Below are 24,338 nucleotides of genomic sequence, written 5' to 3' on the forward strand. Positions count from 1 at the left end.
GTTATTAAATCACTCTTATGTATTTTATAACTGTGTTTTCACCCAGTAGATTTCACATACTTCAAAATGTGATACATGAAATGGTTTTCTATCTTAAAATACCTTGATAACAAAAGTATTAGTTTTGAAATGTTTATTAAAATGACATCAAGTCACTCTTAATTATTGTTCAAAACTCTTAGATATCTTACAAAACCATTATTTTTACCTTCTTGAAACAAAACTATACTTATACACTTATGTTTATATAAATGTTTTGAGATTATAGTTTTCATCCTTCATTCAGTTTCCCACACTCTTGTGTAGTAAGGGTGTATAAACTACCTGAACAACCAATTATCTTTCAGTTAATTATCATAGCGATAGTTAGAAGATACAACCATTATTTCTATTACAAGGAATCACACAAGAGTCAGTTCATTTATGAGTCTATACCATTACATTACCTGATACATGAGTACATTTACATATACTTACATGATACATGAGTCCGTTTACATATGCTTACTTGATACATGAACACGCTTACATGAATACATTACATGAGTACCATTACATAGATACATTATCATGTATTCACTTACCTGGATACTTGTACCTAGAGTTACGAGGAAGATTTATTCGTACCTTCTGTGTAAATTTTCCTGCTTATCCTAGTTCGACGGGATGTCTAGACGGGACTAACCATTCTGGAACCCATCTGTTAGCACCAGTGGGTGATGAACATCTACGGATGCCTACGGTTACTACTTATATTAGGAGTCAATTACGGGACTAACCCTTCCTCCTCCCTGCTGCTGCTATAGAGGACAATTGGACAATCTTCGTATGTTCATTAGGTTATTCATTTTGCTTACCACGATGTCGTGTTAGCCCTACTACCTCCGGATAACACTTACATTAGTACTTTTCCTATTTACTTTATTTTGTGATACAATCACATAAACGAGGAGTTAGACTAAGTACTTTTAGTACTAGTCAATAGAAAGGAAAAACTATCATTTTACTTACAAAACATTCGGGTCTTGGTAGAAGACTACAGCTCGTACTAATAGGAAATAAGGGATTTTCTAGGGTTTTTCATACTTACATCAACTTCTTCATTTAAATATTTACATGGCATTCATAACAGCTTTTCAAAACCAGACAATGACACTTAAATACTTATGAATTCACCAGCTTAAGCTGATACTCTCTTTCAAAATAACTTGTATTCTCAAGTCACCAGTAGACATGTACGATGGCCAGGTTTTTGAGAAGACGGAGCACAGACAAGTCTCGTCTTTTATTTTGATTGTATATTTTTGGTGTCTTATTACAATGAAAGAACACACATGTATTAAAACTTTACTTATAATGCAATGGATGATGTTGTTGCTTATTTACTACTTTACACTGTTGTGATACTGTACATGACGTCCTCCACCCCGGAACGTTTCCGCCGTTCTTGGTTTTGGGGTGTGACATTTAAATAGGGTGCAAACCCCTGGATTAGGGTTTTTGTCCAAACAACGGCTACTCGCCGAGTCCGGGACTCGACTTGCCAAGTCCGCAACTTAAACCCCGCACCTCATCCCGCTTCTACTTGGCGAGTCAGTCCTTCGACTCGCCGAGTCCAAGGCCAAAAATACAAAAATAAAGGAAGATTTAATAACATAATACATACCAAGAACCATGTGCTACATTCTAAGTCCACCTGAGCTTTGTTTTTAAAAACTTGGGCTTGTGTATGATCAAACTTCTCTTCTATCATGGGTGGCTCCGTCTCCTCTACAATCTCTGGTATTCGATGGTGTTTGATTGAACTTTTGTGTCGTTGTTATGCTCACATACACCAGACGACTTTAAAATTGTTACCAGATTCCAAGTCCTCATGAACTCCATTTTTGAAAATTAGGGATTGCATCTACTCATACTTCTCTTCCTCTAAAGGTGGTTTCGTATTCACAATTTCTGTTAGAGCCTTAAGCTAGGAACCTTCATGCCAAATGTGAAGTTGGGTTTACATCGAAAGTGAGGCTAGGTTTACACTGGATTCGAAAGCGATGGTGGTGATACAGGTCGTTTTGGCAAGTGGGGTTTCGAAATTGGTTTTTAGAAAAACCATCGTGTGCTTTGTTTTCAGGGAACTAATGGCCTCCGTTTAAATTTTGATCATTAAAACTTTGGATGGCTTAACTTGTAGATTAATTAGGTTTTGGTTTCATGAATTTGGGTGTAAGTTCTTTTTATCTTCATTGGTTTGAATTGATCTTCTTTGGGATTTATAATGAATCTAAAATTTGTTTCCTTAAAGGATGTGAAGGAGATGATAATGATAAACAAGCAACAACAACCTTGATGAACAAGCATGATCGGGGTGGTAATGAACAAATAGGGACGGCGGTGGCAAGATGCTCTCATGGCGATGACTGGGGAAATACAAGGGTAGGGGCATGTAGAGGAAGAGCTCGATTAAGAAGAGAAGTAGAAGAAGAGCGATAAATAACCATCACATACTTGCTCCTCTTTCTCTTGAATACCTGTAACTCGAGGAAAAAAAATGGAAGAAGAGGAGACTGTTTTTTTGATATTGACTTGTAACTATTCCTCGTCTTTATTTCTTTTAATTGGCATTTGCATCTAGTGAAGGAGAAGAAGGAACATAACTAGGGGCGTGAATGATTTGAGTTTGATTGTGTGTTTTGAGTGCATGTTTGGACATCTGCGTGTTTTCTTAGTCTTGGAATAGAAAGAGATTGATGATGTGGAAGTAGGAGGTGGGGTAGGATATGATTTGGGAGGGGTTAGGTGGATGAGATTTCTTTTTTGGTATTTTTAAAATTAAAATTAAAATATTATAATTAAAAGAAATTTAAAAAAAGAATCAAAATCACATATTTATCATTTTAGTAGGATTTAGACTAAAACTACAAAAAATGACAACCATAAGGACTAAAATCACACCACCTTTTCAAAATTAGACCACCCATGTATTACCCATGTATTATCAAATGTTTTTAAACCAAAAGCATATAATTTTGACTAACACAACGACCATTTTTGTAATCTTGTCTTTTTTCGGAAGAAAACAACAAACCAATAATACTATTTTTTTTTAACAGTTTTTACTTTAAAAAGTTTATGAAATAGGTAAAAAGTAAAATATAACATTTTTAACGAAATGGATTGGATATAAATTTTTTCTACAATTACCGAAGCAACATTCCCTTCGTCACGACTCATTCACGCAAACTCCACTAGTCTTGGTCATCGTATCTCCTATTTCCCATCTTTCAAAGCATATAGGGTATAGGCGGAGACTTTGAGAGTAACAGAAAATCAAGATCGCAAAAATGTTTGAATTCACAAGGATAAACACCAAAGACGATCACGAAGGGGACATCGAACAGGGAACTCTCTACCCTGGAATCAGCCATGGAGAAAACCAACTTCGTTGGGGCTTCATCCGTAAGGTTTACGGAATCCTTGCCGCCCAGATGGTTCTGACCACCGCCGTCTCTTGCCTCACTGTCCTCTATGCTCCTATCAACGATCTCCTCCGTGGAAATTCCGGCCTCTTGCTATTTCTCGTTTTCTTGCCATTCATCCGTACGCATCCCTCGATCTCAAAGTTATCTATCATGTTCTTCGTTCATGATTTATGTTTCACTTATTTGATTTCACTTAATTCGTTTTGTTTTTCTATATCTTATAAGAATTCACTAGATATTATTTTCAAAACCCTATTGCTCCAGATCTAAAAAAATCGCCTACTACTTTTTCCTTATTATTGATTTTTGTGTGTGGATCTCATTTCTATATCCATTATGATACTGAATTTGTTTTTTTCGTTGTTTTGAGGAGTGGTTTCAGATCTGTGCTCAAAATTGACCTATGTATAAATCGAATTCCCATTTCTTCTCTATCTTCCCTAACCAAAGATATTGCATTTTGGTTCGTCTAATCTGGGGTTCCCAGTGTCAACGAATTGATGATCATAATTTGCCCATTTGGACCATAAGGTTTTGATCCTTTTGAGAGCCTCTATTCATAGATGCTCATAAATTAGGTCTCCTTGAGAATTGAAATACATATCACATTCATGGTTTTGGCCAAGAACTTTGGTTAATCATTCTTTTCTTAATGGCTATAAACTTTAACCAAAGATATTGAGGGTTTTATATAATTATGTAATCTTGATTTCTGTCTCCTTGAGAATTGAAATGCCTGCAATCTTTTTGCAGTTTTGTGGCCTTTGCATGTGTATCAACAAAAGCATCCACTCAACTTGGTGTTCCTTGGACTCTTTACAGTTTCCCTAAGTCTCACTGTAGGTGTGAGCTGTGCCAACACAGATGGTTCGTATTCTTTACCTTATACAAGATCTTCATCTATAATTTTCGATATTCATTTTTTAAATTTTAGGTAAGTTTGACCTGTAAATGAAATTTATCTGAAATTAATGATACAGGAAAGATTGTGCTGGAAGCTCTAGTTTTGACCTCTGCAGTGGTTTCATCTCTAACTGCCTACACTTTCTGGGCATCAAAGAAGGGCAAAGACTTCAGCTTTTTGGGTCCAATTTTGTTCACTAGTCTTGTTATTCTCCTTGTCACTAGTTTCATGCAGGTCCTCTATCTCTCTCTCTCTCTCTCTCTCTCTCACACACACACACACACACACACAGACATGCACATGATGCCTTTTTTTTAGTGTAAAAAGTCATAAATGCCCTTTTCATCCTTATCATCCTAATGCCCTACATAGATGGCTTGTATTGGACTAGGACTTAGACTCAGATGGATGTCATTGAGACAAAATTGCAATTATTCGCTTTTGATCTCTCATTTGTGAAAAAGACGTAAATGGCCTTTTCATCCTCATCATAGATAATAGCCCTAGAAAGCTTGTCGTGTGTAAGAAATATGCACAGCCTTAAAGGCTGCAATTGTTTCACTTGACTGTATTTATTTAACTAGTGTAGATTTTGCCTGATTTATTTATGGATTTGTGATGATGCCATGCCAGGTGTTCTTTCCACTGGGGCCCACAACAAACGCGATATTTGGAGGATTTGGTGCGGTTTTGTTTTCTGGATACATAATCTATGACACTGAGAACTTAATCAAGCGATTTACATATGATGAGTACATTTGGGCATCAGTGACTCTTTATCTGGACATACTAAATCTCTTCCTGTCAATTCTACGCATGCTGAGGCAAGGAGACAATTGAATTAGATATGTGAGTCCCACAAGTGGTTTGCAGGAGCACTTGGCCATCTATCTTTTTTTTTTTGAAACTATAAAAGACAGTATAGTATATTCTGGTATACACTCTATCTACTACTCTGATACACTTCATATTTTCCCAGCAATTTGTAAGTAATGTGATGTCAAGATGTATACATTTTTAATCGGATTATTGTGTGTTACTTCCATTTTGGTTTTTGTGTAAATGAGGCAAAAAATGGATGTGATTTATGTTAATGGGACGAAAATTGCATTTAGGTGGAACAAGCCAAGGTGAAAGCATATCATATCGTATTTTCTTTGAATCTATTGGAAGAGAAGAAATGAAACGTAAGAAGGAAATGAAAGTGAAAAACCGATTCAACGATTGCTAATTAAATAGAGATTGAATCAACATGTACATGACTATTAAAGAAATTGTGATTTGACATAAAACCTGGTGGGAATCCATAGAGACGTGACGGTGACATTTGTCTTGAGAGTGGTCATTCTGTTTGCAATGAATACAGAATGATGACCGATTCTTAATGAAATTCTTGTAATTTGGATTATGTGATGTATGAGTTTTGTTATTATGTGTAGTGCTATTACTTTGCAAATTAAAAGCCAATCCACTGGCAAATTTGCAGCTTGCTTTACACCGATATCTCTTTGTTGTTCTTGTATGACTAGAGAACATATGTGATTAACTAGTGGAATTACGTCCATAAGTAAGGCTGAACCGTGTACTCCCACTACATAGTGCAATGAAGCTTATATGACATTGATGGATGTGCGGTAACACCACTATGAGGTGTATTTATCTGACTTTCATAGTTTCATTATTTCAAAATAAAAATTACATAATTAAATTAAATAAGAAACTAAAACGTAACAATAATTAAAATACTAAATCACACGGAATCATCATCCATATTGTTGTCTGAGTGTTCGAATCCTCAGCAAGATGCATGTCTCAATCTTCATCTTTATTCTTATAGAAATCCATAGACAAATTTTCGTCGACGAGATCGATGTTAGCTAAATATGTTCCACTAAATCAACGTGTATGTTGTGATGTGTATTGTGGTCATGTACTTCTCTTATGTTTGCATTTTGCAATGTATTGTTGCGTACCAATATGTACTCCTTCGAAGGATGACAAAATTTTGTTTTCATCGTAGTGGCATATCGTTTCTCCTTCATCTTTTAAAATCATATTATGTAATATGATGAATGCGTAAATTATGTTTTGTAATCTTTTGAGGTCACATGCCAGTGTCTGGAGTTTGAATATTTGTCAACGAGTCTTAAGGATACCAAATGTTCGTTCCATATCCATCCTAAATGCTTTATTGGTTCATCTTAAACTTTAATCGTTTTATCGTCGTTTGGACATGTCAACGATTTGAAAAATATAGATAACTCATGATATATCTCATCAATAAGATAGTACACACACTTGTATGACATTTCATTCATTTGTAACGACACGTCATAGGCCTTTCCAAGATCAAGTTATTTTTTGTTGTATATTGTCTGTAAGATATGGAAAAGGTTTGGTATTTTGAAAAAAGTTTTTCAAATGTTTTTGGGAATCTAAACTTAAAGATCTCCAACCCACCCCAAATACTATTTTTTTCCTCTATTTTCTCCCATATTCTTCCGTAACCCTACCATCTTTCTTCCCCCATTTTTGAAGATGCGAATAGTATTACCCCATATATGGAGTATTACTATTCATTTATCAAAATATGGAGATGAAGCTTTAGCTGTCGGTTTTAGTTTCTCGTTTTATATATTTATATATTTCTAGTTTATTTTATGTATTAGTTTTAATTTAAATATAATATTTATTTATAATATTTTGTTATATAATAAGTTATATTAATTAATCATAAAAATAAATTTTATTTTTATTTATCGAATTCATATAAATATTTAAATACATATTAAAATAACGATCACAATAACGTATTTACGAAAGCTTATAATTAAAATGTATCTTACGAACATGATATCATATGCATGTATACTATTTATTTAAAAGTGTGTATGTCTAATATATATATAAATGTATGTATAATATTTATTTAAAAGTATGTATTTGTAATATTATAAAGATAATCTTATTTGTTTAATATTATTGTAATGAAAAAAATATAGATTATATATTTGTTAAAACCAAATTAATAGAAGGAGTGCATTTAACAATCTATGTAAGTTGGAAGAATTGAATAAACTAGGAATATACTTTTTGGGATAAAAAAATAAAGTAAAAATATAATAGGATTTGAATGAAATATTATTTATATATTTATTTTTGGGGGAAAAATAGAGATAGATTGGAGATGGTCTTAAGAGTTAGGTTATTACCGTTATCCAATTCTATTTTATAGTTGAATTCCCATATTACTAACTAGGTTTTCCAAGTGTAAGGTACTATTTTGATATGTACTCGTTGATGAAGTCGAAGATTAGGAATTAGCAACTTGGATATTTAAGAATGACATAACTTTTATAGTTTATTTAAACTTATATTTGAATCGGACACCATCATACTTAAAACCACGTATTTAAAATTACTTAACTCTTAGATTTTGTATTTATCAAATGAATGTTTGAGACAAAATTCTGCGACTTATTTTAAAAATATTTTAAATGTTCTAAATAAATTAATATTTCTATTAGCATGTAAAGTAGGTGTTTCGCTATGACCTTTGTATTATTAATATTTGATACTGGTTTAGATATTGAGTTGGTTCAATGAAGTATACAATAAATGTATCAAACATAATGTTTCAAGTAAACAACGAATCGCTACGACATGGAAATAAAATAAAAATAAAAAATCAAGATAACTTTCATGGTTGAGTCGACAAATATTTTAAATATATATAATGTTAGTATATATCATATAGGTGCAACACAATCATATATCTCAATATATTTTGGAGTAAAACAACAAGCTCTACAATGTTTCAATGAGCTTATTGATTTTTTTTTGTTTAATTCTCTTAAATATAAGATTTTTTAATTATAAGAAAACTCAAATTTTCATATGCCTAAGTTATTTTATAACTTATAATTTAGCTTTTCGGCTAATTCCCAAACATAGCCTAATTAGACAATCGGTACAAAAAATAAATTGGCTTGACCAACATTTGTGTAGTTGAATGATAGATACATGTGTTCGTTCTAAAAAAAAAATTATAGATACATGTAAGCATCACGATTGAAGGCATCAACAACACTATTACGTGGACTTCTAAATTCCGCGTATGTAAGCGACAAATACATGTACAGCATCACGGCATCAACAACACCGCCGCAAATAGAAAATAATGGGTCAGGCATTTCGTCGAGCATCTGGAAGGATCCGTACGCCTGCACCTCCATCTTCATCGTCTCAGCTGAATAAGCCACTTGATCGTAGCCAACCGGTGGCTCCTGTAAACAATAATCTTCCCAGCGGTGGTAATGTTGACCCTATATCTGGTAAGTGAATTTTTAAGTTAAATTCTTACTTGATCTCAATTGGAGTCAACATTCGCTTGGACATTGAGTGATTCTGAAAGTTTGTGCCTCAAATTTTACCAACGAATATTCAACATCGCCGATACTATATAAAGCATTGTGAATGCGCCTGTTATACATTTACAATATTCATTATAGAGAAGTAGCAAATCGTGTTAGGGTAGCGCAGGGTTGAGATTTTTATCACTTTGGTTAGGGTTCTTCGTTCGTAAACTTGAACTAGAAGGTTCTTAATGATTAAGCTTTTGGGGAAGATATAGTACTTAAAAGGGGATTGTTAAGCAGATAAATCACGGCAAATAAACTTAATTTCGGGTATCATAGTGTCATAATTTTTTCCCTTCTGTCTTTTTTCTGGGTTTTCGTAGGTGTGGTTTTCTTAGCTTCATAATTATCATTCTTTGTTTGTAAGGCTGTAATTTTAGATACAAGTTGACTAATGGCAGTGAAATACCTTGTCAAATCCAGAGTTGATGTGATTTTGTTTTTTAATTTGCATCTTTAGAACTTTGTTATGGATGATTAAGCATACAAATTTCAGGAAGTTAACATATTACATGAGAATTCTATTATGTTTGAAGCTTATAGACATTGTTTATGTAATTGATACTGTTTCCTGATGTGTATTATGTCATTAGATGTTCCACCAAGAAACAGTGCTGATGATGTAATTGAAGAACGTGACTCTCAATATGATGCCATGCTTAACAAGATGGTTGGCCGAATTCAAACAAAACCTGGAGGGAAACTGGAGACAGGTGAGGTGAGTTGACAAAACTTGTTGGATATATTGCTGTAGATCACTAGATCTCCTCTCAACTCATGCTTTTTCTTGGAATGTATTGTACATCATCATAATATTGCTTTTAGGATTGAAAAATGAAAACTTTCATTGCCTTCAACTTACACTACTAAGAGAAACTTAAAACACATCTAATGATGCATAAGATTCACATGAAATAGTTGATGGAGGAATAAGATCTGTTTGCCTTATGCCAAAATATCATCCATACTTGATGCAAAAAGTCAAGGAAATAAGACTTTCCCATTAAGTCCAGTTTCCTCATTTATCTTAAAGAAAAAAAAAACCTTGAAAATACTATGTATGCAGGCATATGTGGTGGACAAGTACAATAGACCAATGCCAAAGCTAAGAAACACAACTCCAGAATCGGGCAGATATGAACACAAACCAGCTGCCCCGGGCACCCTAAATGTAGGCCAGCTTCGCCACATCATCCTTTTATATCAAGGAAAAGCCGAAGACCATAATGGGCCTATGGATGTCAACCAAATAGCAAAAAGATACCGTTTAGATGTTTCTCAAGTTCAACGGGCTGTTCAGTTTCTTTCACTTCCACCAGAATTTCTGAATAAACCAAAACGGGATCCAAGGTAACCTTCTTTTTTTTTTTCTAGAAGATTGACGGATTATTATAGCATTGTACTTTCATGGGCGGATACATATATTAAATAAAAACTCAGAGAAACTTGGATTTTTGTTGTGGTTCTAATCGTTATGTAATGTTTTTGTTTGTTTTTTATTGGGATTTATGGTTCCATATACAAAATACAAAAACCTGTTTGGTTGATAATTTATTGTTTTATTATATTTTAAAGGCAAATTGTGGGAAATAGCAATGTATTTTACTTTTGCTATTAATATGGGTAATGTACTTGTTTTCAAAGGCAAAGTGTGTTTCCATTATGGGTAAAGAAATGTAACTACATTGATACTATATGGGGAAAAAAATGTATTTTAACAACGTAGGCAAAAGGAGTAACTTGTGTCGCTTTTTTTTTTTACTATAAACTGCCCTGGTTTGAAAGTGGGTCGGATTGTAACCTTTTGAAATGGAATATGACTTGTTTTAAGTAGTTTTGGATTGGTTTTAGTGTGGACATTAAATGATCTATACGCCTTTAACCCAATACCCAATACCCTTTTTAATAGAAGTTAATGACCATTTTGATATTTTTAACTTTTTAAATAATATTATTTTGGGGAGTGTCAGGACAACCATCCGTTCGATTCGGATATAATCAAGTTGAATACCTAACTTACTATAAAGAAGTCTATTAAAAGATGTCCACAGTGATAAGTGATATATAAAAGGAATAATGATTTAAAAGAGTAATATTTTTTTCAATTTGTATATATTTGGTTACTAATGTTTTTTTCATCTATATTTACCCCTTCAAGTTGTTAAACTGCACATATTCAATCCTTACGATCGGCTAATCAATCTTTATGATCGACTACTACAGGTAAACCAGAAAAAATTGACTTAACAATATAATATATTTTTCACTTTGTATACATTTAGTCTTTAATATCTTTGTTGTTTTTGTACACATTCAGTATTTATGACCAATTTCTTTAAGTTTTTCTCACGGCATCCTACATGGGACAATAATTAATAAGGTGTTCGGGGTTGTTGATGTTTATGGCCACCGCAACCTCGGTTGCTTAGGTCTTATGGTTTGACTTAGGTATTGTGTTCTAAACATCATAGGTTCTTCATATGATCTCAGATTTTAACGATCTTTATATCCGCACATTTGTATTTGAGCCTACTACAACTTTCTTTAGATTACTCCCGTTAAAAAAATAATTTATTTTTACTTACCATCTTTATATCAATGTGTTCTTTATAAATGTATGTATGAACATTTTTTTTATAAAATCGTAAGTAAAAATGTATTACTTTTTAACGAGATTAATCTATAAGTGAAAATTGTAGTAGACTCAAATACGATGGCGTAAATATAAAGATCGTTAATGTAACACCCATCTAACATGGTATTTCCATTATTATCTAAAGTATAAAAAATTGTTACAAAAGTGGTCCTTACGTCGTGCGTACTTTGGGCCTACACATGGTGTAATTCATTAAAAGGAACGTAGGTCTTCATGAGTATGTTCGGCGTACTCAATGGGTACACAAGGCGTACTCGTCAGTTGTGCAAACCCTAAATCTGGGGTTTTGAGCCCTATTTAAGCAACTTAACCCTCATCAATCCCTTCCACCTTCAGCCTCCATCCTCTTAAACGAGCCTTTGCAAACCCTAATCTCCATTTGAGAGTTTTTGAGTTTTTTTAGTGTTTGTGTTCATCCTTGAAGAAAAGAGTCCATTGGAGAGTATTTGAGGAGCATTAGGCTTTGTGACTTTGGAACTTTGATCTCATTAGCAACCTTCAAAAGGTAGAAAGTTATGAACTTGATGAATACTTCATCGGATCTTGCTAGTTCTTGAGTTTTGTGCATTTTGGTCCCATAATCTTGTTGTATATGAGTATGGCCTACACTAGACCAAATGGGTTGTCCTTTCAAATGTTTTGGAGCGTTTGTGGTCATAAAAATGTGATCTTGATCCTTTCCTTTCACCCATGCATGAGTTATGGGGTTTAAGAGCTTGTAATAAGTTAGGGTTTTGGTTTTAAGCTCCTTCTAGCCATGCAAGATCATAAAGTTTGAAACTTTATGATTTAGGAAGGCATTTGGGATTAGATTTGAGTCCTAGTTGTAAGGTCTTAAGGAGATAAGTGCTTAATAGGAAGGTTTGCTTCTGGCCTGAGTACGTTGGACGTACCTAGTGGTATGGATAAGCCGGTTTCCTAAGATAAGTCATAATCCCTTAACTTCCTCCCAAAGGCATCCAAGACATTAAGGAAATCCTAGAGCCTTTCTAGAATCCCCCCCCCCCCCCCCCCTTTAGGGAGGTTCTAGAATTGCTCGTGTTCAACTTTTGAACATTTTCACCTTTTGTTCTTCCACTTTTAATTATTTCAATTAGTCCCAAAATTAGTTATAATTAATTTCTGATTAATTTATAATTAAACAATGCTATTTCTAATCAATAATATATGAATAAATAATTTTGATTTCTAAGTATTTTATTAATCATATAATAAATTAATAAATTAGTTTCTCTCTCTAAAAGTCATTTTATTCAATTATTAGGTTGAGGTCAACCCAAAAGGACTTTGCTAATAATTCAAGTATATACTAATTCAGCTATTGGCTTAGACACCTAATCTAACAGTCTCCCAATTGGATAAGTCTATAACTATAATTTCCAATATATTTTCTAAATTATACAGCAAAAAGTGCTTCCATAGCAACCACCGAACTCTGAACTGACCAGATGTTAGCCCTAAGATAAGTGATCAAATATTCTTCCGTTCTTCAAGATAATGTATAAACATGATACATGGATTAGAATCAATCTCATTGTCCAAGTTTTGTTTCCCGATTTATGATTTCTGATGATGACATACGACTTCAGATTGAACACACCAATTGAGTACTGGCTAGTCCCATCACCATACGTCAATGTCAAATCACCAAGGGGCCCAAAGATATCGCTTTTCGCGTTAAGGCAAAAGAAACGAATAAACTTTGACTTATATGCTTGTATCTTTTACTCATCAAATCATACATGATATTGCGTTTTATAACATCATGTTACTGATGCGTTTTCACAATACCAATGCACAACCGACTTGTAAATTACAACTCATATATCTTCATTTTAAGAATATAAGATATTATCGTCTCAGAATTACTCGTGATATAATCCATGAAGTAATTCTCTAAGTATGAGTTTATCCAATACTTAAATCTCCATTTCTAAGTACTCATGAATGTTGTAGCAATACAATTACTATGTCTAATTCCCTTAGACAATCTACAATCCAATTCATGATAGTCTTAATTCACTACTTACTTCCCAAAGCATGAGTGACTGTGGAATTTGAATAATTATATTATTCGGGAAGTAAAACATACAAAACGAAACACAAGAATAAATAACTAACAAAGGTAGTAATCAAACTCATAAATAATCTATATTATTTAATCACCAAAATCAATTACATTTATTTTGTTACAAGTTTCAAACTAATCATCTAAGTACTAAAACTAATGTTATCTCTCAAACTAGTCATTCTAGCATGTTGACTATGCTTAATCTTACTTAGAGCCTTTGTGAGAGGATCTGCAGGATTATCTTCTGACGAAACTCTCTTCACTATGAGATGACCTTCTTCAACTCTATGTATGATATAATGGTACTTTTTGTCGATATGACTTGATTTTCCATGGTCTCTCAGTTCTTTAGTCAAAGAAACCGCACCTCCATTATCGCAGAAAAGTTCCATTGACTCCTGAATGGTCGGAACTACTCCGAGATCGTCGATAAAGTTATTCAGCAAAGCTGCTTCCTTTGATGCTTCACTTGCCGCTATGTACTCTGATTCACAAGTAGAATCAGCCACCGTATCTTGCTTGGAACTTTTCTAAGTAACTGCTCCACCATTTAATGTGAACACTCAACCAGATTGAGAACGAAAGTTGTCTCTATCTGTTTGAAAGGTGGCGTCACTATACCCTGTCACTCTCAACGTATCACTGCCACAAAGAACTAGAATCATGTCCTTTGTCCTTCTTAAATACTTGATGATGTTCTTAACTGCTGTCCAATGAGATATGCCAGGATTTCCCGGATAGCGATTGACCATGCTCAAACCAAAGGATACATCATTGTGAGTACATATCATAACATACATGATCAATCCTAGAGCTGAAGCATAAGGGACTCAATTCATATCATCTCTCTCTTCATCCGTACTTGGGCTTTGAGTCTTACTTAATTTGGCATTGCTCTGAATAGGTAGCTCTCCTTTCTTGGAGTTTTCCATACTAAACCGTTTTAGTACTTTGTCCAAGTATGTATTTTGACTAAGTCCAATTATTCTTTCTTTCTATCTCTCAAAATTCTTATCCCAAGAATATAGGTTTCCTCTCTTAGATCTTTCATAATGAAACACTTTCCAAGCTAAGATTTTACTTCTTGCAAGGTTGGAATGTCGTTTCCTATAAGTAGTATGTCATAAACATACAATGCTAGAGAAGTTATTATACTCCCATTAGCTTTGACATGTACACAAGACTCATCTTCACTCCTAGAGAAACCAAATTCTTTGACTTTCTCATGGAAGCAAAAATTCCAGGTGTGAGATGCTTGTTTCAAACCATAAATGGATTTTTCAAGCTTACACACTCTATTGGGAAACTTTGCATCATCAAAACCCTCTTGATGACTCATGTAAACATTTTTAGCCAACTTCTCATTAAGGAAAGCGATTTTAACATCCATCTGTCATATTTCACAGTCATGAAAGGCAGCTATGGAGAACATTATCCTAATAGATTTTATCTTAGCCACTAGTGAGAAGGTCTCATCATAGTCAGTCCCTAGGGTTTGAGTAAAGCCCTTTGCAACCAATCATGCCTTGAATGTATGCACATTTCCATCCATGTCGGTCTTCTTCTTAAAGATCCATTTACAACCAACTATCGTTTGACCATGTTCTTGATCAACCAAATTCCATAATTGGTTTTCATACATGTACTTGATCTCGTTGTCCATTGCCTCTTTCCACTTGGCAGCCTCAGGGCCTGCCATCGCTTCCTTGTAGTTAGGTGGCTCATCCAAATTTACCAGTGTTTTATCACTGATAAACATATCACCATCTGATGTTATATGGAAATCATATAACGTTGGTGGCATGCTAACTCTACTAGAACATTTAAGAGGTAACGAACTATCAATAGGTTCAACAGAAGTTTCATCCTCTAGTTGACCGCTAGTATCATCTAAGGTTCCTTCATTGATTGGCTCTTAAATCTCTTCAAGATCAATTATACTCCCACTGTCCTCTTTGCATATGAGATCTCTCTCTTTTGAAAGACTCATCTTCATGCAACAAAGACCACATTCAAACATTCTCACTAGGCCTGTAGAACAAATATCCAAAAGACTTTTGTGGATAGCCAATGAAAATACACCTATCACTTCTAGCTTCTATCTTTTCGTGAGTCTCTTGTCTAACCGAAGCTTCACAACCCTAGACTTTGATATGTGCTAACGAGGGAACTTTCTCTTTCCATATCTCGTGAGGTGTTTTGTCAACCTTCTTAGTAGCGACAAGATTGAGGATATGGGTGGTTGTCTCTAAAGCATACCCCCAGAAAGATATGGGAAGAGTGGATCGAATCATCATGGAACGAACCATGTCCAACAAGGTCTGATTGTGCCTCTCAGCCACACCATTAAGTTGTGGTGTCCTACGAAGATTCAGTTGTGAAACTATTCCACATTCATTGAGGTAGTCGTGGAATTGGATACTAAGATACTCTCCTCTTCTATCAGATCAGAGCATTTTTATCTTCCTGCCTAACAGATTCTCGAATTCATGTTTAAACTCTTTGAACTTTTCAAAGGTTTCTGATTTATGTTTGATCAACTAGATGTAACCATATCTACTATAATCATCCGTAAATGTTACATAAAATCAATTAGCACCCTTGTGGTGGATCTGAAGGGTCCACACATATTTGTGTGTATGAGGTCCAATAAACTTTCACCTCTTTCACAAGATACAGTAAAAGGTGATTTTGTCATCTTGCCCAAAAGACAAGATTCACATTTATCATTTGGCCTTAGGTCAAATAAGTCCAAGACTTCATCCTTTTGGAGTTGGGAGACATATTTCTTGTTAATGTGCCCAAGACGACAATGCCACAAGTATGCCTTATCTAAACCATTAGACAAATCAATGTGAAATACACTATTGCCTAAGTTATCAACACAAATCACAGTTTCGTACACACCATTACAAGGTAAAGCTTCAAATATAAAAACACCATTTTTATAAACTAAAATTGAACCATTCAAATCATTAAACGAGTAAAGAAAACCTTGTCTGAACAATATGAAATGAAGTAATGTTTCTCGTATTTTTGACGAATAGCAACAATCTATCAAATCTAAACTAACATCACTACTACGCATAAGATGATAAGTCCCAATCTTGGTAAAAAAAAGATCGCCTATTTCCCATGATCAGATTCATCCTCCCATGATCCACCTCTTCACTTTCTTTTAGTCCCTACAAATCAGAACAAAATGTGAAAACCACATCCTGTATCAAGGACCCAATAACGAGAGATTATGAGTTATTAGTTTGAATAGTGTATATACCTGCTAACGATGGCTTCACCTTGCCATCTTTGATGTCTTGCAAGTACTTGGGGCAGCCCCTCTTCCAGTGACCCTTATCATTGAAATAGTAACAAGTGGCCTCTTTGGGGTCACTAACAGCTGGAATGTCTGATTTGGGTCTCGCATTTGGGCCATTTCTAGATGACCTAACAGGAGCCTTGTTCTTCCAGGTAGTTTTAGGAGCAGCCTTCCTCTTCTTCCCATTTGCTTTGCGCAATGGCGAGAACGAGAGCATTAGTGGAAGGGGTTGGATTCTTTCCCTTCATTCCCGACTCAGTAGTCTGTAGCAAGTTATGGAGTTGGGCCGATGTGGTTCCTGTGTTGTTCAAATAATAGGCCAATATAAACTGATCATAACAACTAGGCAAGAAGTTCAAGACCATGTCAATGGCCAACTCTTTGTCAAACTGCACATTGAGCCTAACAAGGCGTTCCAAGTACCTTTGCATTCTCTGCACGTGGTTTCACACAGACTCTCCCTCTTTCATTTTGCAAGCCATGAGAGCTTTGACCACTTTATATTTCTCTTGACGAGCTCTCTTGTGGTACTTTTCCACAAGGTTATTGTATATCTCAAATGGCCAATAATCCTCATACAACCTTTGCAATTCAGGAGTCATGGTAGCGACCATGATGCAAGCAACTTTTGTTGCATCATCATAGTGTTTCTTGTAAGAGGCTAGTTGTTCAGGAGTAGCAGTGGCTTTGTTGATCCCAACAAGTTCATTTTCAAGGACATACTCCTTGACCTCGAATCGTAAAGTCATCTTAATGTTGCGCATCCAATCGTTGTAGTGGGTGCTATCAAATGTCACCTTGGACACGATAGAGAGTAGTGAGAAACCCAAGTTTTGGGTAAATGATGAAGGAATATAAGCATCACTAGGAGTAGACATCTACAAAGAAAAAGAATAGTTTTAGTTAAATGATACTAACCCTTAATATTTTAACCTATAATAAAAGGCTAGAATCCAAAATAATAATTCATAACTGAGAAGGGGATGTCGTAATCTTATCGCAAGTTTATAAAGGTAGCTAAAGCAATTTACCAATTTCGAACTATGAAATTCCTAGATCCTTTGAGATTAATCGAATCTATCAATGACATGTTTAATCTCAAATCTTTGAGATCCAAAATAACAATTCATACAAATATGTTTGGCACTCTCGATGTCATTTATCATCTCATATTAATATGTCAGCTAACCATGCGTGCTCCATTATTAATCAATGATAATATTTTGAGATGCCTATTATTACACTTTATAGTCACTATTAGTGTGCCGGTTAACCACACGCGCTCCACTAACTACTATAAAGTATAATGTGCTATTTAATCGATTAACATACTTTTCACATTTTTTCCTAAAGTAACTCAAAGTGGGATTTTTATGAAAATAGTTTTTATTAATGAGATTATGTCCTATCTAACTTGTTCGTCTAATGACCCTCCACCATACAAGAGAGCGGTGGGTAAGAATGGATACCTAATGGCAATCATTTTATAGGCCGCTTTCTTAAACTTCCCTTATAGTATGGCTTCGTGAATGAGGCCTACTATTGATTTGACTGACTTTGTCTTATACATATAGTATATATTAAACTTTTTAATTATATATATAGTATAAGGTGTATTTTAAAACTTTTCTAAAATACTAGGTTTAATTTAAATTTCCGAAATTAAAATAATTTAAAATAAACCAATTATGTTTTTAATCTTTATCTTTTAATTAATCAAATAATTAAATGTAATTAAAACATAAGGATAATTCACAAATTCAAGATAAGGATATCTAATTACAAAGATAACTATTCAGTTTTATAAAGTTAAAACACATTATATAAAGTAATTATCCTAATCAATTTATGAATTAAGCAAACACAATTTTCGTTGATCAGAGGGTTCACCGCGTCGTGGCGGAAGAATACCACGATTTGGTTTTGCAACAGAATGACGATTTTGTCTTTCCCCCGATTTGGGTTTTGTTCAAGTTCAAGCAATGTACATTCAATTGTTAGAAAACCATACACTCTGACACCACTGATGAGTTTTTCATGCAATAACATGGATAAATCCTTATACACTTAAGGGTACATGCAACCTATTAGATATAGTCATAACTCTATTGAAGTAATATTCTATTGAACAACAAAAACTCTATAACCCTAGGTAATTTTGAAATTCATAAAAGAAAACATACATCTCGGTTGTTGTAGTAAACAATCAAACAAAATCCTTTATGTAGTCACTTGGAAGTAGCACCATAAATCTCGTGCCTCTGATGGTTCACGCCCAACCCTAGCAACAAAGAGGCTTAAGAGAGAGGAAAGAGGAGATGGAAATTTCGGCTATGCCTAGGAAAAAGATATATGACTAAAATTTAGAACCCCGTGGAGGGTTTATATAGGTGATCAAAGGAGCTATGGATAAGGTAGTTTCCTAAGATAAGCCTTAATCCCTTAACTTCCTCCCTACGACATCCAAGGCTCCCTTAATGCCCAAGGAAACCCTAGAGCCCTTCTAGAATTCGTCCCCCCTCCTAGGGAGATTCTAGAATTACTCAATGTTGAACTTTTGAATATTGTACTCCAATTAATCCCAAAATTAATTCTAATTAATTTTTGATTAATTTATAATTAAACAATACTATTTCTAACCAATATATTATTCACATAATATATTAATAAATTATTTATTTTGATTTCTAATTAATTTATTAATCACATAATAAGTTAATAAATAAATTTCTCTTTCTAAAAGTCATCATATTCAATTACTAGGTTTGAGGGCAACTCAAAAGAACTTTGCTAATAATTCATGTATATACTAATTCAGTTATTGGCTTGGACACCTAATCCAATAGCTGGCTCATCCAAATTTGCCACTGTACCATCACTGATAAACGTGTCACCATCTGATGTTATATGGAGACCATAGAACTTTGGTGGCATGCTAATTCTACTAGATCGTCAAAGAGGTAACGAATTGTCTTTGGGTTCAACAGGAGTCTCATCTTCTAGTTGAGTCTTGAATCTCTTCAAGGTCAATGGTACTCCCACTGTCCTCTTTGCATATGAGCTCTCTCTCGCGAAAGACTCCCCTTCTTGCTACAAAGACCACGTTCTCACTAGGTCTATAAAACAAATATCCAAAAGACTTATGTAGGTATCCAATGAAAATACATCTCTCACTTATAGGTTCTAGCTTGTCATGAGTCCATCTTCTAACAAAAGCTTCACAACCCCATACCTTGGTATGTGCTAACGGGGGAACTTTCCATGTCCACATCTTGTGAGGTGTTTTGGCAACCTTCTTGGTAGGGACAAGATTGAGGATATGCGTAGTTGTCTCTAACGCATACCTCTAAAAAGAAATGGGAAGAGAATCTTGACTCATCATGGAACGAACCATGTCTATCAAGGTCTGAATACTACCCTCAACGACACCATTAAGTTGTGACGTCCTAGGAGGATTCAATTGTGAAACAACTCCACATTCCTTGAGATAGTCGTGGAACTCGATACTAAGATACTCTCTACCTTTGTCAGATTGGTGCATCTTTATCTTTCTGTTTAATTGATTCTCGACTTCATGTTTAAACTCTTTAAAGTTTTCAAAGGTTTCTGATTTATGCTTGATTAAGTAGATATAAACATGTCTGCTATAATCATCTATAAATGTTACATAAAATTTATTGGCATCCTATCTAGTAGCTCTGAAGGGTCCACACACATCTGTATGTATGAGATCCAACAAAACCTCACCTCTTTCACAAGATCCAGTGAAAGGTGATTTTTTCATCATCCCCAAAAGACAAGTTTCACATTCATCATATGGCCTTAAGTCAAATGATTCCAACACTCCAGTCTTTTGGATTTGGTCGATGCGTTTCTTGTTAATGGGCCTACTCTATGATAAAGCCTCTATAAATAGAGGATGAATTCTTCATATTTCCTTACTCAAATACTCTAAACTCTCTCTAAATTATTCTTTCTTTCTTTTTCGATTTCTCCTAGTTTTAGGGTGCGATAGAGAAACTATGAATCGTCAAAAAGCCGACGAAAAGAAGCTTTTAGAGTCGGAGTTCTGTCCACGCAATTTCCCGGTTTTCGTTAAAAGTCCTATAAGTTAAGCTACATTATTCTGTTTTCAGTGTAGCTTATATTTATAGTCATAAGTCGTTATTATGAACTTATAAACAATATTTATTAGTGATTCCAAGTCGTTATACTGATTGATCTATTTACAGGGATGATGTCTAGGTCGGATTTAGTGAGGTGTTTAAAGTAGGATTTCAAAACAGTATACTTCGTATACCAAACGAAACCTACCTCCGATATGATCTTACCTGGTTGTTCCTTAGTTGATAGAGCATGAAGTAGACTTTGAGATAATGATGAATCTAGACTAATAATTAGTCGCAATAAATACTATACTAATACATAGTAATAATAATACTAGGTTACGTCAATGGAAAAGACAATTACTAGAAGCGAAGCGCTGTCCAAATTTCGAATTGTCAATTTAACAGGTGAGTGCATAGTCCCTTTCATGAACATGATTTTAATACAAGTATTAATAAATGTATTAAATATACATTGGAAGTTTATATGTGAGTTATATGCTTATTATCTGGAAATATGTGTTATATGTATATTTGATGATATACGCTATGTGAAACATACATGGTTCTATATGTGTTAAGATGTATTTACATGATAATAATAATAGAAGTATTATAAATGAGGAGATAAATGTATGTTAATACTTAATACTCTGTATAAAATATTACACTAAATTAGGATAGTGTTGCCGAAACAGAGTTGGTATTGAAAGTTGATTATAAGCATTGTAGGATTGCCTAGTGATGAAACAAGACTTAAAAGAGATGACTAGTTCAACTAAGTTTTGGATATTGGGGAGCATATTATTAAGGGTACGTGTGTGATCGGAATAGAGAATAGAAACTATATTCGAGGAGATTGATGATCAATGGAGTATGTCCTACGTACAAAGGTACTTTCTATGTACCAAGTCTTTTTCAAAGCTCTGTATATCAGGTGCTACTTGTGTCGGGGTAATATTATGTTCTGGGGTACGATTTCTACTCATACCAGGGTACTATAATGTGCCAGGAGTACTATCATGTACAAACTCCTTTTTGTGTGACAGCGTTTCCTTTCACGAAGTAATTGAGGGAACTTCATAGACTGCCTTATAGAGTGTCAGTAATAAACAAGTACTAGGTATTTTCTGATGTTATATTGTCGAATAGGGTGAGTCTGGGGGTAAAATACCTTACTATGTCAGACCACTGCTAGGCACAGTTATCTAGATAACCACCCATGACTTAATTGTCTTGTTGTTTTTATAGACGAAGGTTCGTGGTGAAACTTATTCAATTCCTCTCATTTGATGTATTTATTGATCCTCATTTGCTTCCAGGGAATTTCCGAAGCAGCGTCGTCAGTTTGTTGTTCATATTGATCCTTAAGGCTAGATCTTGTAAGATCGTTGTATAGGATCAGTACGTTGGAATCGACAGGATAGGATAAATTGTTTTAGAGATATGATATATTTATGTTAAGGATAATAGTTGGTTTTACAGGTTTAAGATATACATTATTATCACATTGTGGGATTGAAATCCCTATGTACTCACCAAGTTTCCCAACATGACCCACTCAGTTTATTATATCACATGTAGCGATATTAAAGATACAATATGCTGAGAGATTCAAAGAGTATTAGGTCACTAGTTTAATTACTGTAGGGCTTGTAATATTTCGTTATGATTATGTTCCTATATTGACGATGACATCCCAATGTTTTAAAGTAATTAAAATACATTTCTTCGGAAATGCTTTGATAATATCATTATCATGTTTTCTGGGAACAAATTCCGCAATATTGTTCTTCAAAAAGGATACTCTGATTTTTAAATAAGCATAAACTAATCGGTCTTTTCTAGCCGTGAAATTGGGGATGTCACAGTTGGTATCAGAGCTTTAGTGTAAGTGAACTAGGAATTTAGAAAATTTCTAGACTTAAACTTAGAATGCTAAGCGATGATTGTGAGAAGAGTGTCTGTTATATTTAGGAAATATGCATGAATAAACACGAGCACTAGCTTATTTTAGGAAAGATGCCTAAATCGCTTTTATGTGCTAAATGATTTATGATACCTTATATGCATGATGATGTTATTACTTGATCAGATCTATGGTCTATTGCCGACCGGATCTGGAAACTTTATGTGTTCGGATTTCTAAACGTTTAACTACGATATTAGAACTAACATGTAACTTTTTGGAGTAATAAGGAGGATTACACGTCAAAAACTTCTTTATCCATATTCTCGTCCCGATACACTGATTGCATGCTTCCGTGAACATAATTTCATGTTGAAGACTCGTAGCAAATTGAGTAAATGAAGGAAATGAGAAGGCTTACAATAATGAATGAAACCTATCGGAAGATATCGTAAAAGCGGTATCTTGCCTTTAGAATGCCTTTGATAAAGTAACAGTACATATAAAGGAGTATGGTACATTCAAATGTACACATTTGATTGGCATGATGATAGAATGAATGGTGTAATTCTTGAAGTTGTCCTATCGTCTGACGTTTCCACCACCAATCGAGTTAAATCAGAATTGTTGTCGAAGATACGTTGTAACATCAATAAAATTCGAGCCAATTTAAAACTTTTTAAATCATTTAAAACCATTCCATTATTACAATTTGTTTTCAAAATAGTTTAAACATCAGAGTTCCTATAAATCATAATCATCAATCGAGGAAGTGTATGGTCACACCTTCGCCTTTCCGCGACCATCCGTTGAACCTGAAACAATAAACTGAAACTGTAAGCCCGAAAGCTTAGTGAGTTACCCCCAAAATACCAACCTCATATAACCATAATCATATCATATCAACAAATACAGAACAACATGCATAATTAGCCTTTAGCCTGAATGGACCGCCTCACATGGCCTATAGCCTATCTGGACCGCTCCCGAGCCTTCGGCATGACTGGACCGCCCTCTCGGGGCATGCAACTTATCCAGACCGGTTGTCGGGACTTCGGCTTGACTAGGTGCCCCCCTGGGTCCACAGTCTATCCGGTCCGCCCTGGGTATATTGGCCTACAGCACGAAGCAAGACCCGCCTCAACCCAACCCCCATACTAATCAAACAATCATGTGCACATCAATATCATACGCTATCATGTATATAACAGATAATCATACCGATCTAACAGATCACTAACACATCAACCATCCTATAACCAGGATATCGACCTAACCGGTCACTAACATATCATCATCCTATATACCAGGATACTAACCTAAACCATGTCACTAACATAATACCATCCTATATACCAGGATACCGACCTAAACCGGGTCACTAACATCATACCATCCTAACTACCAGGATGCATATCTAGCAGATCAATAAACATAGAAAGCAAATACCCGGATACAAATCTGATAAAGGGCCTTGATGCCTTA

The 24,338-nt window shown here is 34.6% G+C and overlaps 2 protein-coding genes across 3 annotated transcripts; both read left to right on the top strand.

Annotated features, from left to right (window-relative positions):
- The first annotated feature begins 3,210 nt into the window (after positions 1-3,210).
- LOC145052908 (Bax inhibitor-1 family protein) lies at positions 3,211-5,422 on the top strand. Its single transcript, XM_079000826.1, has 4 exons — positions 3,211-3,591; positions 4,227-4,340; positions 4,454-4,611; positions 5,011-5,422. Exons 1-4 carry the CDS (start codon positions 3,336-3,338, stop codon positions 5,215-5,217), a joined length of 735 nt encoding a protein of 244 aa, XP_078856952.1. The 5' UTR covers positions 3,211-3,335; the 3' UTR covers positions 5,218-5,422.
- Positions 5,423-8,448: 3,026 nt separating this feature from the next.
- On the top strand, positions 8,449-10,292 carry LOC145052909 (dynein beta chain, ciliary protein). Of its 2 annotated transcripts, none has more exons than XM_079000828.1 (3): positions 8,449-8,711; positions 9,389-9,508; positions 9,862-9,996. In XM_079000828.1, exons 1-3 carry the CDS (start codon positions 8,558-8,560, stop codon positions 9,885-9,887), a joined length of 300 nt encoding a protein of 99 aa, XP_078856954.1. In that variant the 5' UTR covers positions 8,449-8,557; the 3' UTR covers positions 9,888-9,996. The 2 variants fall into 2 exon arrangements, with proteins under 2 accessions (XP_078856954.1, XP_078856953.1); XM_079000827.1 differs by having other exon boundaries at positions 8,454-8,711; positions 9,389-9,513; positions 9,862-10,292.
- Positions 10,293-24,338: the final 14,046 nt, after the last annotated feature.

Source organism: Lactuca serriola, chromosome 5, assembly GCF_051521515.1.
Source record: "Lactuca serriola cultivar US96UC23 chromosome 5, Lser_US96UC23_V15, whole genome shotgun sequence".
Lineage (NCBI taxonomy): Eukaryota > Viridiplantae > Streptophyta > Magnoliopsida > Asterales > Asteraceae > Lactuca > Lactuca serriola.